This window comes from Pristis pectinata, chromosome 1 (assembly GCF_009764475.1).
Source record: "Pristis pectinata isolate sPriPec2 chromosome 1, sPriPec2.1.pri, whole genome shotgun sequence".
Classification (NCBI taxonomy): domain Eukaryota; kingdom Metazoa; phylum Chordata; class Chondrichthyes; order Rhinopristiformes; family Pristidae; genus Pristis; species Pristis pectinata.
Genome location: NC_067405.1, coordinates 119,191,614 through 119,204,807, shown reverse-complemented (window position 1 = coordinate 119,204,807; position 13,194 = coordinate 119,191,614). Strand labels below are relative to the sequence as shown.

Below are 13,194 nucleotides of genomic sequence, written 5' to 3'. Positions count from 1 at the left end.
AATGTAACTGTCATGTTTATGATTGTGTCAGCCATGAAACTTGGAACAATTAACTTTCTTGTCTTTTTGCCCATTAAGCTATTTTTCCCATTTGAGTTTGTCCATTCTACAGCCTTTTCTAGTTTGATATGGGAAAATTTTATTACTTTACATCAAGTTCCTAAAGATATTTATGTAAATTGAAAACCACTATGCCACCAAAATTGAGTGAGGCACCCCACTCAGTACTTATTCTTGTGGTGCAATTCCTCCAAAACATATGCATAATTTTCTACGATTTTCTACTGCATTTCCAATTTTTCCTCTAAATCCATTCAGCTTTAAGTTCAATAATCTTTTGTCATATGTGTTAGGTGACTGGATAAGTGAGTGGCCTGAGAGGCTTATACGTGAGATTTGAAATTTTCTCAAGGACAGTTCAACTTGCTGAATGACCTTCATGAGAAATGGCAGGGACATGCATTCAAAACAAAATAACATTAACCTTTAACAATATATGTGTATACCCAGTGGCTGAATTGTATTTGATGTGTAAAATGAATATATGAAATGATTTTGATAGCACCATATCAGTCTTGGGAGAAATCATACTCAGTAGAGTCCCAATCTTGATGGAATTACAAAATGTTCAAAATTGTACATTGATTGCACTGTACTTCAAAACTAATTTTCTAAATTTTTTTGTGTCTAAGATTTGGTACAATGGTGCCGTGATTTCTGGGAGATTCATCCCAAACTGTTGCATTCATCTTGTCGCAATGGGTTTCCACATCCAAGAAACAAGCTCCTTTTGCCAGTTAATTAGGGTTGAGGAGAGAGATTTGCACACACTTCAGATGGATGTATAACAAAGTTGAATTTGTTTCTCTGTAGCTTCAGAGCTGATGAATGATCCTTGTGTATCATGGTACAATTGTACAATCAAATTAACAAGGAACACTAAATTCAGAGTACCCCAGTAAAATATGCTCTTCTTAAACCACATCTTTCTTTCTTTCAGCTTTTCAGGGAAGTAAGAATAATGAAATGTTTGAACCATCCAAATATAGGTAAGTGATTTCTACATAATTCCAAGGAATAAATTTAGCAAAGAATGCTTTTCTCCTGTCAAAGAAATTTTAGTGAAGCTGTTAGACTAATTTATCTTGCCTTAACTCTGAGCTGCTAATGTCATGTCCTAACTGTCGTGCACAAGTTCCTTCCCCCATGATTGAGTTAGGATTCTTAGATAAGCATCTAGCTACTAAAGCTTGTATCATTTCTACTCAAGTCTAGCAAGAGCTTTTTTTAAGATGAACCATAACTTTATTTGGGTCCATTGCCTGATATACTGCCTATTGGATTCAACAGCAACCTCATTATTTAAGTATTTTCTAGAGTACTAGCCTTCCTCCATCCTGCATCTTTAAGCATCAACTCATTCATAACTCAGAAGCCCTTATCGTGCATTAAGTATGGTTGAAGATCACCCTCATAGATCTCTACTGGCTACCTGGCCTCTAAACATTCAAAATGTAAAATCTTTACCACCTTAAAATCTTTCCAACACATAAGGACTAGATTTTCTATATATTGCAGTGATAGCTTTATTAATGTGCAACTCCCATCAACAAATTTAAGAGTTGAGACATACTCTATGAGCTGTGAAAGTGCAGAATTTGGTGTTTGCTACATGCTGCTCAACAGTTTGCTGCATATTCTTGGCCTTCCTGTTATTTTTAAAGAACTTACTGGATTTGTCCACTGAACCTGTCACAGAACTCTGGTAAATAATAACATGATAATTGTTAAGCTACTGGCAAGCAATCTCTCTGGTCTTTCAACTGAACAGTTGAAATGGTGAAATCTCATTCCTAACTTGTTTTACAGATTTTAAAAATATCATTATTTTTCTTTCTGTCTGTTATTTTTTTTAATACAATCTTTTTTATTTCTATTTTTGAAGCTAGGTTGGCACTTAATTTACACTTCTCAGTCATTACTTGATTTTTTTTGGTTCAAATCTCTTTTGGTTTCTGGATTCACTGTCTTTGAGTCTTTGAAGCATGTTTGCACTTCCAGTAAATTAAAGCATAAAGCAATTTTATGGTGAAGAGTACAGAAAAAGCTAATGAGGTGCCCTGTCCCAGCAAGATCTGCACCCACGTCACCCTATATCTTTTGCATTTCACACAACCCTTGCACTTGTCAGTCCTCTGAATGTGACCTTGGGGTTCATTCACCTCTTTTCTCAATGATCAGTGCTAGTAGCAGCTTCAGTAACATTGACCATTATTCTGTGTCTGCCTGTTAAGCTGCATTGAAAGAAGAGAATGGGTTATGGGACAAGAATACAATTGGAAAAAGAGGCTTCCATTTTGAAATTACAAGAATTTCTGTTTTGTTTTTGTACGAACTTCAAACAAGAATGAGGTACTGAACTTATCATATGTTACCTATGGCAGCTGCCCTCATTTTCTTAAATTGTCACATTATTGGAAATAAATATGTCACATGCAAAAATACAACAGAATTTGCTTAAAAGCCCAGCCATCAAGATTAACTTTGTTTTACTAAATTATAATGGATATACATTGCATCATTAACATTTCTTTGTATACAGGCATAAATTTTCAATAAACTAGAAAAGAAGAGCAGTCCATTTATGCAGCTCTCTTATTCCTTTCCCAACTAGGTTATAAAAATAATTAACATTTTTTTAAGGAAAGAAGATAATTGAAAGTGATATTTTAATATTGACCCATTGGTGGTCTCCTACTTGCAAATCACTTACCTTTTGAGACTAGTCTTCCTTACCTTGCTGGAAATCTGAAATAAAGTGCTGGAAACATTCAGCAATTTGACAGCATCTGTGGAAAATGAAACTCTGAATGTTTCAAGTCATCAGAACTTCTGAACCTTTGTTCTTTGATAAATTCATCAATATGTCCAGGTCACTGCATTGAGAACTTTGTGAGCATAAACCTACTAAATTATGTAATTGTTCACCAAAACACTTTGACCTTTAGGTGTACAGTTTAAAAAAGTGATATTCTTTGTGAGCTGGTGCAACTTGCTTTTATCTTTCTTTAGCATAAATTGCATTCATTGGGTTGTTTTTCCACATGTCCAAGAAATTGTGCAAGAAGTGCAGCACACTAATTAAGTGTCAGATTTCTTAAGATATTTATGCAAACTTTAAAATAGAGTTGATATTCTCTCTCGTTTGTAAAATCTATAACATTTTTGATATTAGAGTAGATAAGCACCCATTGGCTGCATATTGTCAATGGGACTGGTCAGATAATTGATCATTGCAGTATAGATGCAGGCGCTGCTAAATCTCATGGTAAAATTGCTATAGTGATGAATATATTGGTTCTTGTAATTAAATGTCAGCCACTGCTCTCTGTACAACAGAAATGAAATGGAGCAAATGATTCGGAATTGTTTTTAAAATCAGTGCAATTCATGTAAATGTAACAATGTTGTTGAGTGTCTATTTAATCACTTGTTACTTTTTACTTCATCTGTGTAAAAGACAGTTTATTGTGCATACAGTAATTTCTCAGATACAACCCAGCATTTACCTCCAGTAGGGTGCTATTGATCAAAGCAGGGGTTGACTTCCTATACTCAATGCAGTTGTTAGTGTTCAGATGTGAATGTGAACTTTTGTACAGACACACTGACTCCAGTCTCTGGTAATTTAAAGTAAACACTGTTGTGATATTAGGGCTTTCTGTGCTGAAAGATGACAATGATACATTAGTTTCGCTTCCTCTAAATTGATGTTTGGCCATAGTCATATAAATATGATGGTGTACCAAATATTGTAAATTACTCACCTGAAATTGGTGTGAGCCTTTTTCTGCCATCTTAGTTTTAAAATAGTCTATATGAATTGGTCTACAAACAGGAATCATTTTATATTCAAGATGAAAACAATTAATGGGAGAAAACTGCTGCAGCAGATTTCACTTGAATACAGAACAATTAAGTTGCATCTGCCCAGAAAAATATAAAAATGCACAGCACTTCTTCACCCAGAGCCCATAACACACAAATTTCTGAGGATTTTAATCCAATCCCCTGATGAAGACATCGATTGATACAGGCTGAACTGAGATATATCCAATGTGAAACTGGGACAAAGCAAATAAAAAAGGCATCTTTCAAAACTAAGCAATACTGTCACTCAATCGTAGGATACACTCAGTCATTAACATACAGAAATTGCATGCGATCATAGTATTGCACTCAAAGACTTGGTCTCATTGCTTTAATCAGAGACGACTGTTTCTGAAACCTAGCTGTATATTTGAAGCTGTTGTAGATTAATTACCTTAATTTACTAATTTCAGAACAAAGCAGGTAAACAAAGCTGCAATTAAAATATTTAAGAAAACTGCTTCATTGTAGCATCCTGGTAGAGACACTACATTTGACTTTTCCCATCTTTAATTAAGTGTGAGATCCAACCTTGGTTCCCTCACTTCACATTTGTATATAGCATCCCTGTTGAGGACAGGATTGACAAGGCTACATTGGAATCTCCCATCTAATTCAACAAGGAATTTGTGGGAAGAGGGAAATAAATCGACTTAATAATTAATAACTGAATTCACAACAATTAGTAATTGGATTTATAATTATCTCCTTTTACAACTAGTATTCATCGCTTGTTCATATGTTAATTAGCTTTGAGCGCCCTGTTAATATGGCTTTATTTTGAATATTGTTCAGAAATGTGTTAATTTGAATTTTATCTATGCTTATCAATATGCCAGTTCTTCATTTTTGCTTTCAGTGAAATTGTTTGAAGTTATTGAAACAGAAAAGACTCTCTATTTAGTGATGGAATATGCGAGTGGAGGTAAGTAAAATTCAACTGAAGTACTATTCAATCTTATTTTGATGAAGATGTATTTTTCTGACTTCAATAAGGAAGCATTTTTTTCTATATAAAACTCTTCAGTGGTCTTCGTGCAATGAAATACATCTGCCCAATATTCTGTTTGCAATCTTGTGTAACTCTCTGCAAACATTACTGAAATGAATAGTTGAACTGTCTTCAGCTGGCTTTTGCTGTTGGATATATTGGCCACAAACACTTAAAAAAAACTTTCTTGTTGGATAGTGGCACGCTATTTTGATTATAACTCCCAACAATCAGAATAGGAAGAGTGTGAGTACTTCATCTGAAGAGCTTTATCTGTATCTTTGTAGAATCCCTCAACTCTACTGCAGCGTATGGATCAAATCGTGAATGCTAGATTTAGCATTGCTTGAATCAATAATTGCCTGATCAAGAGCAACAGGTGTATAGATGGACTAAAAAAACATACCCAGTATGGTGGTCAAGTGAACCATGGTTATGCTAAATTAATATGAACTGGTAGAATCTAGCAAAGGACGTTGATGGACAAGAATTATGAGGGGCCTCATTAGATTGAATGGGAAGACTCTCTCCTTTTACAGACATGACAATAACCAAGGGCATAAATTAATCGTAACCCTAAACTATAAAAATATTAAGAGACAGAGGAAAAATGTTTTAATCAGAAGTTGTTGGGTGTTTGAAACTCGCTGACTGAAAGGTGGTAGAGGCAGAAACTCTTACTGCATTTAAAAAAAACTTGGGTGAGCACTTGGAAAGCAGTACATGGCTACAAACCAAGAACTGAAAAATTGATTCGGCTGCATACATTTTTTTTTCAGACCAGCAAAACCTAAATTCTTAACCTGATGCATTATTTTTTATTTGATCTAACTTATATTTTTATTCTCAGGAAGCCACTTTTAGTCATTTTACAAAAAGTGAAATGATGTTTCTGATGTAAAGATGGGGTCAAATTAGAAGCCCATTGTAACATTTTAAGATAATAACAGATTATATAAAATATATTTCTCGCTGAATTTTTTTTTAAGTTAACACTCATTTAGAGAGTTTTTTCAACAATGTAAGCTGGCTAAACTCATTTATACTTCAACAAAGCTTGATATTTTTGATCATTTTTACAGTGAGATTAATACAACTTTTTAAAATAAGCTACAAGTTCATTTTAAATCATTGATTCTGTATTGATTTTATCTGCAAAGTTTGCAACAAAGCATCATGTGGAGGAGCAGGATCTCACTGTCAGCAGCTTCTAGATTTGTGTTATGCCATATACTGTATGTGCAGACTCCAGAACTTGCTGTCAATTTCGTTATGCAAATTCTTAGCATTTGGATATCTATAGCATGGTCGGGATTTTATTGCCTCTGTTTAATTGTTCTTGAGAATTTAGTATTGTTGAGCTGTTTTTATTTTAACCACTTACAGTCCATGTAGTAAATATACTTGAGTACTCAAGTTATACAGTATCCTCGGGTTTCATTGCTCCACCATCTATATTAGGAATGCAGATGACTTGAGTTTTCTCCATTTAGCTGAAAGGCAATTTAATTATTTTCCTTTCATACAATCGACATTAGTTTTATTTCAATGTGACTTAGTTCTGCTAATTGCTAATTGAAATGGACTCTAATACATTCTGGAAGAGGAAATGAGGGAGATATCCTGTAAAGGAAGTATCCCTGGTTAAGATCATTGAAGGTTTGACATTCCAGGACTTGAACCGTGATATTCAAGCAATAGCAAAACATGAACAAATTAGGATACTTCACAATTTGAACTAGAACTTAGGATACCCATGAATCTGATGCTCTTGTCTTTGGAGGTTGTAAATTATGAAAATATATCCTAGTAATAAGCTCATGATATCTAATTAAGATTAATATATAACAGATGATTTTAACCATAATATTGTGCTGAAATTAAAACAAGAGCATAGTTTATGCAAAATTCTTGAACATATTATTAAAAGAGTTCAATTTCTCTACTGTATAACCAGAATGGCTATGAAATGTTTAAAAACTGCTGCAATTGTCTTTTACACATATTGATTAACAAAAGTTGTATATGTTTTAAGTATTTTATTGGAATTTTAATTTGTTTTTTTTAACAGGAGAAGTATTTGACTACTTGGTAGCTCATGGAAGAATGAAGGAAAAGGAGGCTAGAGCTAAATTTAGACAGGTATATACTGTGGTTTTTTTTATTGTTGCTGTACTAAATTAACTAAATCTGAAAAAAAATTGAGTATTTGACTAATAAAATAAACAAGAGAGGTATGTGCATAAGAACAATAACTAAACTGCTAGTCTTCAGCTCTTTTTTTTTAATCTTGATTTCAAAATGTAGGTTGGTAGCTTACTCCTGCATATTCACGGCAGGAGAATTGGGCGTGTGTGTGTGTGTGTGTGTGTGTGTGTGTGTATATATATATATATATATATATATATATATATAAATAAAAATACTGTGTGTATATATGTGTGTGTGTATGTATGTGTATATATATATATATACTGTATATAAAATGTGTATGTAATATCCATATAATATATACATACACACATTATTTGCTCAATGGTGAGAGATGCAAAGGCAAATGTTAAGTTCTAGTAGGAAAATGAGAGTTAATGCTTGCAAAAGAATGTATCAAAGTTGATTTCTGTTTATTTCATTCATGACAATTCTGGCACGAAAGGTAATTTCCCTTCTTACAAAAGGAATTCTTAATAATTATAACAACCTAAAGCGTAGAATGAATTGTTGACCATTAGGAAGCTCTGCAACAGTATATCACTGAGTTAATATTTGTGACATTTTGGATAAATGATCTGTGCATTTAACGATATTTGAATGTTCATTGAGCACAAAAAATAGTTTTAAATTTAGTAGCAGATTAAAGTGAGGAAATGTTTATACATTTCATTAATTAATAACATCTGAGAATCCAACCATTTTGAATCTGAAGGCCACCAGCTAAGCAGACAAGAATTTTGTTCTTAGTTTTAAGAAAAAGCTGAAAATCCTAGAAATACTAAATTAGGCTGTCAGAAGCGGTCAGATAGTTTGACATTCCAGATATGGACCTTCAGTGAGAACATTCTGATGAAGTATCCAAATGTTAAACATCAGCATCTGTTCTCTACGTAAATACAGCTTAACCTACTTACTGTTCCTTGCATTTTTATTTCTTTGTTTCAATTATCCAGGGCCTGTTCTATTGTTCAGGGCTTGGATCTTGTATCTTCTTGTATTCTATCTACCTTCAGACTTGTTCATTGGATTTTTTTTAACCTTGTTTCTCTAAAGATTTATTTGAAACTTTATATTCGGCAGAAACAGTATACACTGTACGTAAAACTGAGGTTCACTTATTCTGTGCACCTTAATTAGCATATCTATAATTTTGCCATTATTGTCTTTTTGAATGCAGAACCACCCAATAAATTATGTAGCAGTTTGGGATTTTTTTCTAGTGTGAGAAACCAGTATTTCAGTGATGAACCATATTCTGAAATTTTTTTTTCAGCTTTGAAGTGCTCAACATAGGCAATGTTGAGCCTGCTTTTATTCACAGTGCCTACTCTTGTGTTGCGTTGCCCTAATTATTAAATTTATGTTGGGACTATAATATTGGAATTTAGTATTAATGCAGTACATTTCCACCTTATAAATTTCTTTGCCTAGTTTACATTATAATTTCCTCTCCACATTAAGACTTGTTCATTGGATTTTGTTTTGTTTCTCTGAATTTCTACTTGAAATTCCTGCCAAATTTACTAGATGCAGAACTACATTTAGATTACTCTTTGCATCCTGTTTTCTCTAGCCTTTCTGTGATGTTTTATTCATCCTGCTGAACATCTGAAAATGCATTGAATATATTATATAGTCCTATCTAGGTCGACAGGTCATTGAATAGTTTAATCTTTGCTGAAGGTGTTAGATTGCTTATTTCCTGGCACAATAACATTTTCCAAAGATTTTATTTTTCTCTCTCTTATTTGTGGGAAATCTACCTCTGTACTAATTTTCCTGTTTCTGTCCTCTGATGGCTCCAGTTCTTTATCTAAGAGCAAGAAATATTAAAAGTAATTAGCCTAAAATATTCTGAATTCTATTTAGAAAGTGAATATCTATTACTCCTCAGCACCTCTGGGTATAACTTACCAAAATATCAGTTTGATTAGATAGGGTACAGAATAAAGGACATCAACAGTAATTGAATCAGATAAGAAACTGTTAGAAACAGATTACTCATGTTTCTTGTTTTTCTTTTGCAATAGATAGTATCAGCAGTACAGTACTGTCATCAAAAGCAAATTGTACACAGAGATCTTAAGGTAGGTCCTACCAGTTTATCTTCACATGCAAAGTGATCTGCTTGTTGTTAAATACTGAGTGAAATACGATTCTTAAGTTCTGTATTTTAATGAGTAAAAACTTTAAATTGACTTGTTTTTTTCCTCTTCAGCTCGTATTTAAAAGTGATAAAAATTTACATGCAATAATTATTGAAAAATTCAATTTCAGCCTTTTCCGTATTTTTTGAGCTGTTTGTAATTTGTTATAAGGGTGTAACTAATTTTTGCTGGATGCAATAATCCACTGCCTCCAAATGGATCATCACCCACAGTGGAATTTGTATTTTTAATTTGGGGTACACATTCTCTCTCTAGACAACTTGGTGACGCCACAATATAAAACAACGTGTATATTAAACAGTAGAAGCAGCATGCTGAAGCAAAGTTACATGATCCGGGACTAGCAAATCAAAACCAAGTTTCACTCTTACAAATGGTGGGATGCTGAAGAGAAGGATGCATGAACACACCCATATTTTCAACTATCTTCAATCAGAAGTACCCATTCACAATCATATAACCTAAAATATTTTCAACTGTCATCAGCCAGAAAAGCCAAGTGAATGATCTATCTCTCAACCTTCTCCTGAAGCTCCCACTTGTACAGAAGCCATTCATCCTTAAATTCAAACTTTTCCATATTCTACCAAGAAGCGGATGAGACAATTGGATATGCCAAAAGCTTTGAGCCTTGACAACATCCTGTCTGTAATAATGAAGATGTACGCCTCAGAACCAGTTAAGACACTGGTTAAGTTGTACAGCTGCAATACTGTTATCTGGCCAGTGAAAAATGAGAAATGGCCAGTGAGTGTCAAAAAAAGCACATCCAATCAGGCTAATTATAGCCCTATTAGTTTATTCTCAATCTGAGAGATGAAGGTGTCATCAAGCAGCATTCTCTCGCCAAAGCTTGTCTCTTGTGTACAGGTTATGTTCTGCCCAGAACATTATACTCCAGTAGGAGCTGTGTTCCTAGAGCAGTCCATATTGTGATTTTCCGTAATATGAACCCCTTTTTATCCCTTTTTATAAGTGGAGGTGTGTTCCAATGAGAAGTTTTTTTTCTTAACAATACCCCATGGGTGTGCGGTCTTCAGGCAAGGGAATTCTGATTGTGTTGTTGGCAGAAGAGAAAGGGTTGTTTAAATTAATTAGAAACAAATGTTACATTGTCTGATAAAGTGTCATTGTGCAACTATCACGTGAAGAAATTGCCTTGCCAGTTTCCACAACCGATCCCTTAAACTGGCAGCCAACGATTGTTGTCCTTGATAAACTAGTTCAGTTCCCTGTATGGACTTTATTTTTTTTCACAGAAATCCCATAAGAACCATTTTTTATTCCTTATTATTGTAGTGATTTGTGAATTCCAAAAGGTCAAATTTCTGTTGCCTGAACTGCTGTTACACAAGGGCATGCTGTATTACAAAAATTTGAATCTTTCCAAAACCATGTGCTCCTTATTACCATTAACAAGTTTTCATAAAACTCTATTTCCACTAATAGAGGAACATGGGTAACTCATCCAACTGGTATATTTCAAATGATACTCAATTTTACAGAAATGTTTGCTGCCTGTTGCTGTGCTTTCTGAAGTTTGTTCTATTTCTGCAAATAATGTTGAGGATTGAAAAGAACGCAATGTTAATTTAGCTCAAAATAACAGAAAATGTCTGATCAAATGTGGATGCTCTTTATTTTTTCTGAGAGATTTTACAGAAGTCATTGAAAACTTGTCTCTTACATTTTATCTGTACATCAGTATTACTTCTGAAATTATATCTGAAAAAGTTCTCTTTGCTACAGTATACACTTCTCTCTAAATTAAGTGAGAAAAGGTTTTTTTGGTTGCTTTAATGTGATTTTAAGATTTAAGTGTGAAGAAATGAGGTTTCTGCTTGGTTTACTTTTAACTGAATAGCAGAATAGATTAGGTAATATTGCCATAGAAAAGTACATTTGTGCATGTTTTCAGTTACTCGATGATTTGCCTTATTTTGTTTTAACTAGGCTGAAAATCTACTATTAGATGCTGATATGAATATTAAGATAGCGGATTTTGGCTTCAGCAACGAATTTACAATTGGCAATAAACTGGACACTTTCTGTGGAAGTCCTCCATATGCTGCTCCAGAACTCTTCCAAGGGAAGAAATACGATGGGCCTGAAGTAGATGTTTGGAGTTTAGGTGTTATACTTTATACATTAGTCAGTGGTTCATTGCCTTTTGATGGACAGAACTTGAAGGTAACTTGCACATATGATGTTTAAAGCTCTCTTTTTATGAAATATGTCACCTTATTGTAGTTTCATCAACTTTCAGTTTGACAGATTTTCATTAAACATACTGATTATTTGATTGTTCTGGCAATACTTTCTACTTCATTATCTGGCCTTTTGTTCAAATGTTCTATTTACCACATAGTCTGAAAAAAAATTAACTAAATGGATACACTCACTCTCGACGTCAAATGAAATGGCAAACAAGCTACTCGGTTCAAGAATAATTTGGGATGGGAAATAAATGCCAGTCTTCCCACGATGCCCACATCCAGTGAAGATATGTTTCAATAATATGGAAGTTTAAAAGTTATGTTATTTATTAGAACTGGGTTATAGGGCCAAGTTTTCTACCTAACTCAACTGATATCAAAACGTGTGCCTTTTAGTATTCACCATGTCAAGTGTGACTGTGTTTTATGTGATTCAGTTACAGCACTATCATTTGAATTAAAAGCATAAAGTGCCAAGGATATTCAACAGGTCAGGCAGAGGTCTATGGAGAGAGAAACAGCATTAATTTTCAGGTTAATGACTTTCATCAGAATTGTTTATTTCAGATTTCCAGAATCTTTAGGTTATTTTGGTTTTCAATTACTATCATTTGAATCTTCAGTTTGTAAGTTCACACCCATTCCAGAGACATAATCTTGGCAGTTATTTAAGTACTGAGAAAGTACTACATTATTGGAGATGTTGTCTTTTGGCTATACCTCTGCACCTGGATCCTCGACTTCCTTATCGGGAGACCACATTCAGTGCGGATTGGTAACAACATCTCCTCTCTGACAATCAACACAGGCGCATTTCAGGGATGTGTGCACAGCCCACTGCTCTACTCTCTCTCCACTTATGACTGTGTGGCCAAGCACAGTTCAAACGTCATCTATAAATTTGCCGATGACACCACTGTTGTTGGTAGAATTCAGATGGCAATGAGGCAGTGTATAGGAGTGAGATAGACTGGCTGGTTGAGTGGTGTCGCAACAACAACCTCACACCCAACATCAGCAAGACCAAGGAATTGATTGTGAACTTCAGGAAGGGGAAGTCAGGAGAACACACACCAGTCCTCATTGAGGGGTCAGCGGTGGAAAAGGTGAGCAGCTTCAAGTTCCTGGGCGATAACATCTCGGAGGATCTATCCTGGGCCCAACACATTAATGCAATCACGAAGAAGGCACGCCAGTGACTACTTCGTTAGGAGTTTGAAGAGATTTGGTATGCCACCAAATACTTACAAATTTCTATAGATGCACGGTGGAGAGCATTCTGACTGGTATGGAGGCTCCAATGCGCACGAGTGCAAGAGGCTGCAGATGGTTATAGACTAAGCCAGCTCCATCATGGGTACAGCTCTCCCTACCATCGAGGACATCTTCAAGAGGCAGTGCCTCAAAAAGGCAGCATCCATCACTAAGGACCCTCACCATCAGAGACATACCCTTTTCTCGTTACTACCATTGGGGAGGAGGTACAGGAGCCTGAAGACCCACACTCAGTGATTCAGGAACAGCTTCTTCCCCTCTGCCATCAGATTTCTGAACGGGCCATGAATCCATGAATACTATCTTGTTATTCCTTTTTTTTTGCACTATTTATTTTGTAATTTACCTTAATTTTATGTCTTTGCACTGTACTGCTGCCGCAAAACCAACAAATTTCACG

General features: G+C 34.7%; 1 protein-coding gene across 9 annotated transcripts in view; it reads left to right on the top strand.

Annotated features, from left to right (window-relative positions):
* The window catches only part of mark3a (MAP/microtubule affinity-regulating kinase 3a), a 114,774-nt gene that overhangs the window by 55,204 nt on the left and 46,376 nt on the right, over window positions 1–13,194 (top strand). For all 9 annotated transcript variants that reach the window (XM_052010377.1, XM_052010396.1, XM_052010431.1 and 6 more), the window contains exons 4-8: window positions 1,001–1,049; window positions 4,790–4,855; window positions 6,993–7,063; window positions 9,166–9,222; window positions 11,257–11,493. In XM_052010377.1, coding sequence (XP_051866337.1) covers window positions 1,001–1,049; window positions 4,790–4,855; window positions 6,993–7,063; window positions 9,166–9,222; window positions 11,257–11,493 — 480 coding nt within the window. The remainder of the gene's footprint in view (window positions 1–1,000; window positions 1,050–4,789; window positions 4,856–6,992; window positions 7,064–9,165; window positions 9,223–11,256; window positions 11,494–13,194) is intronic.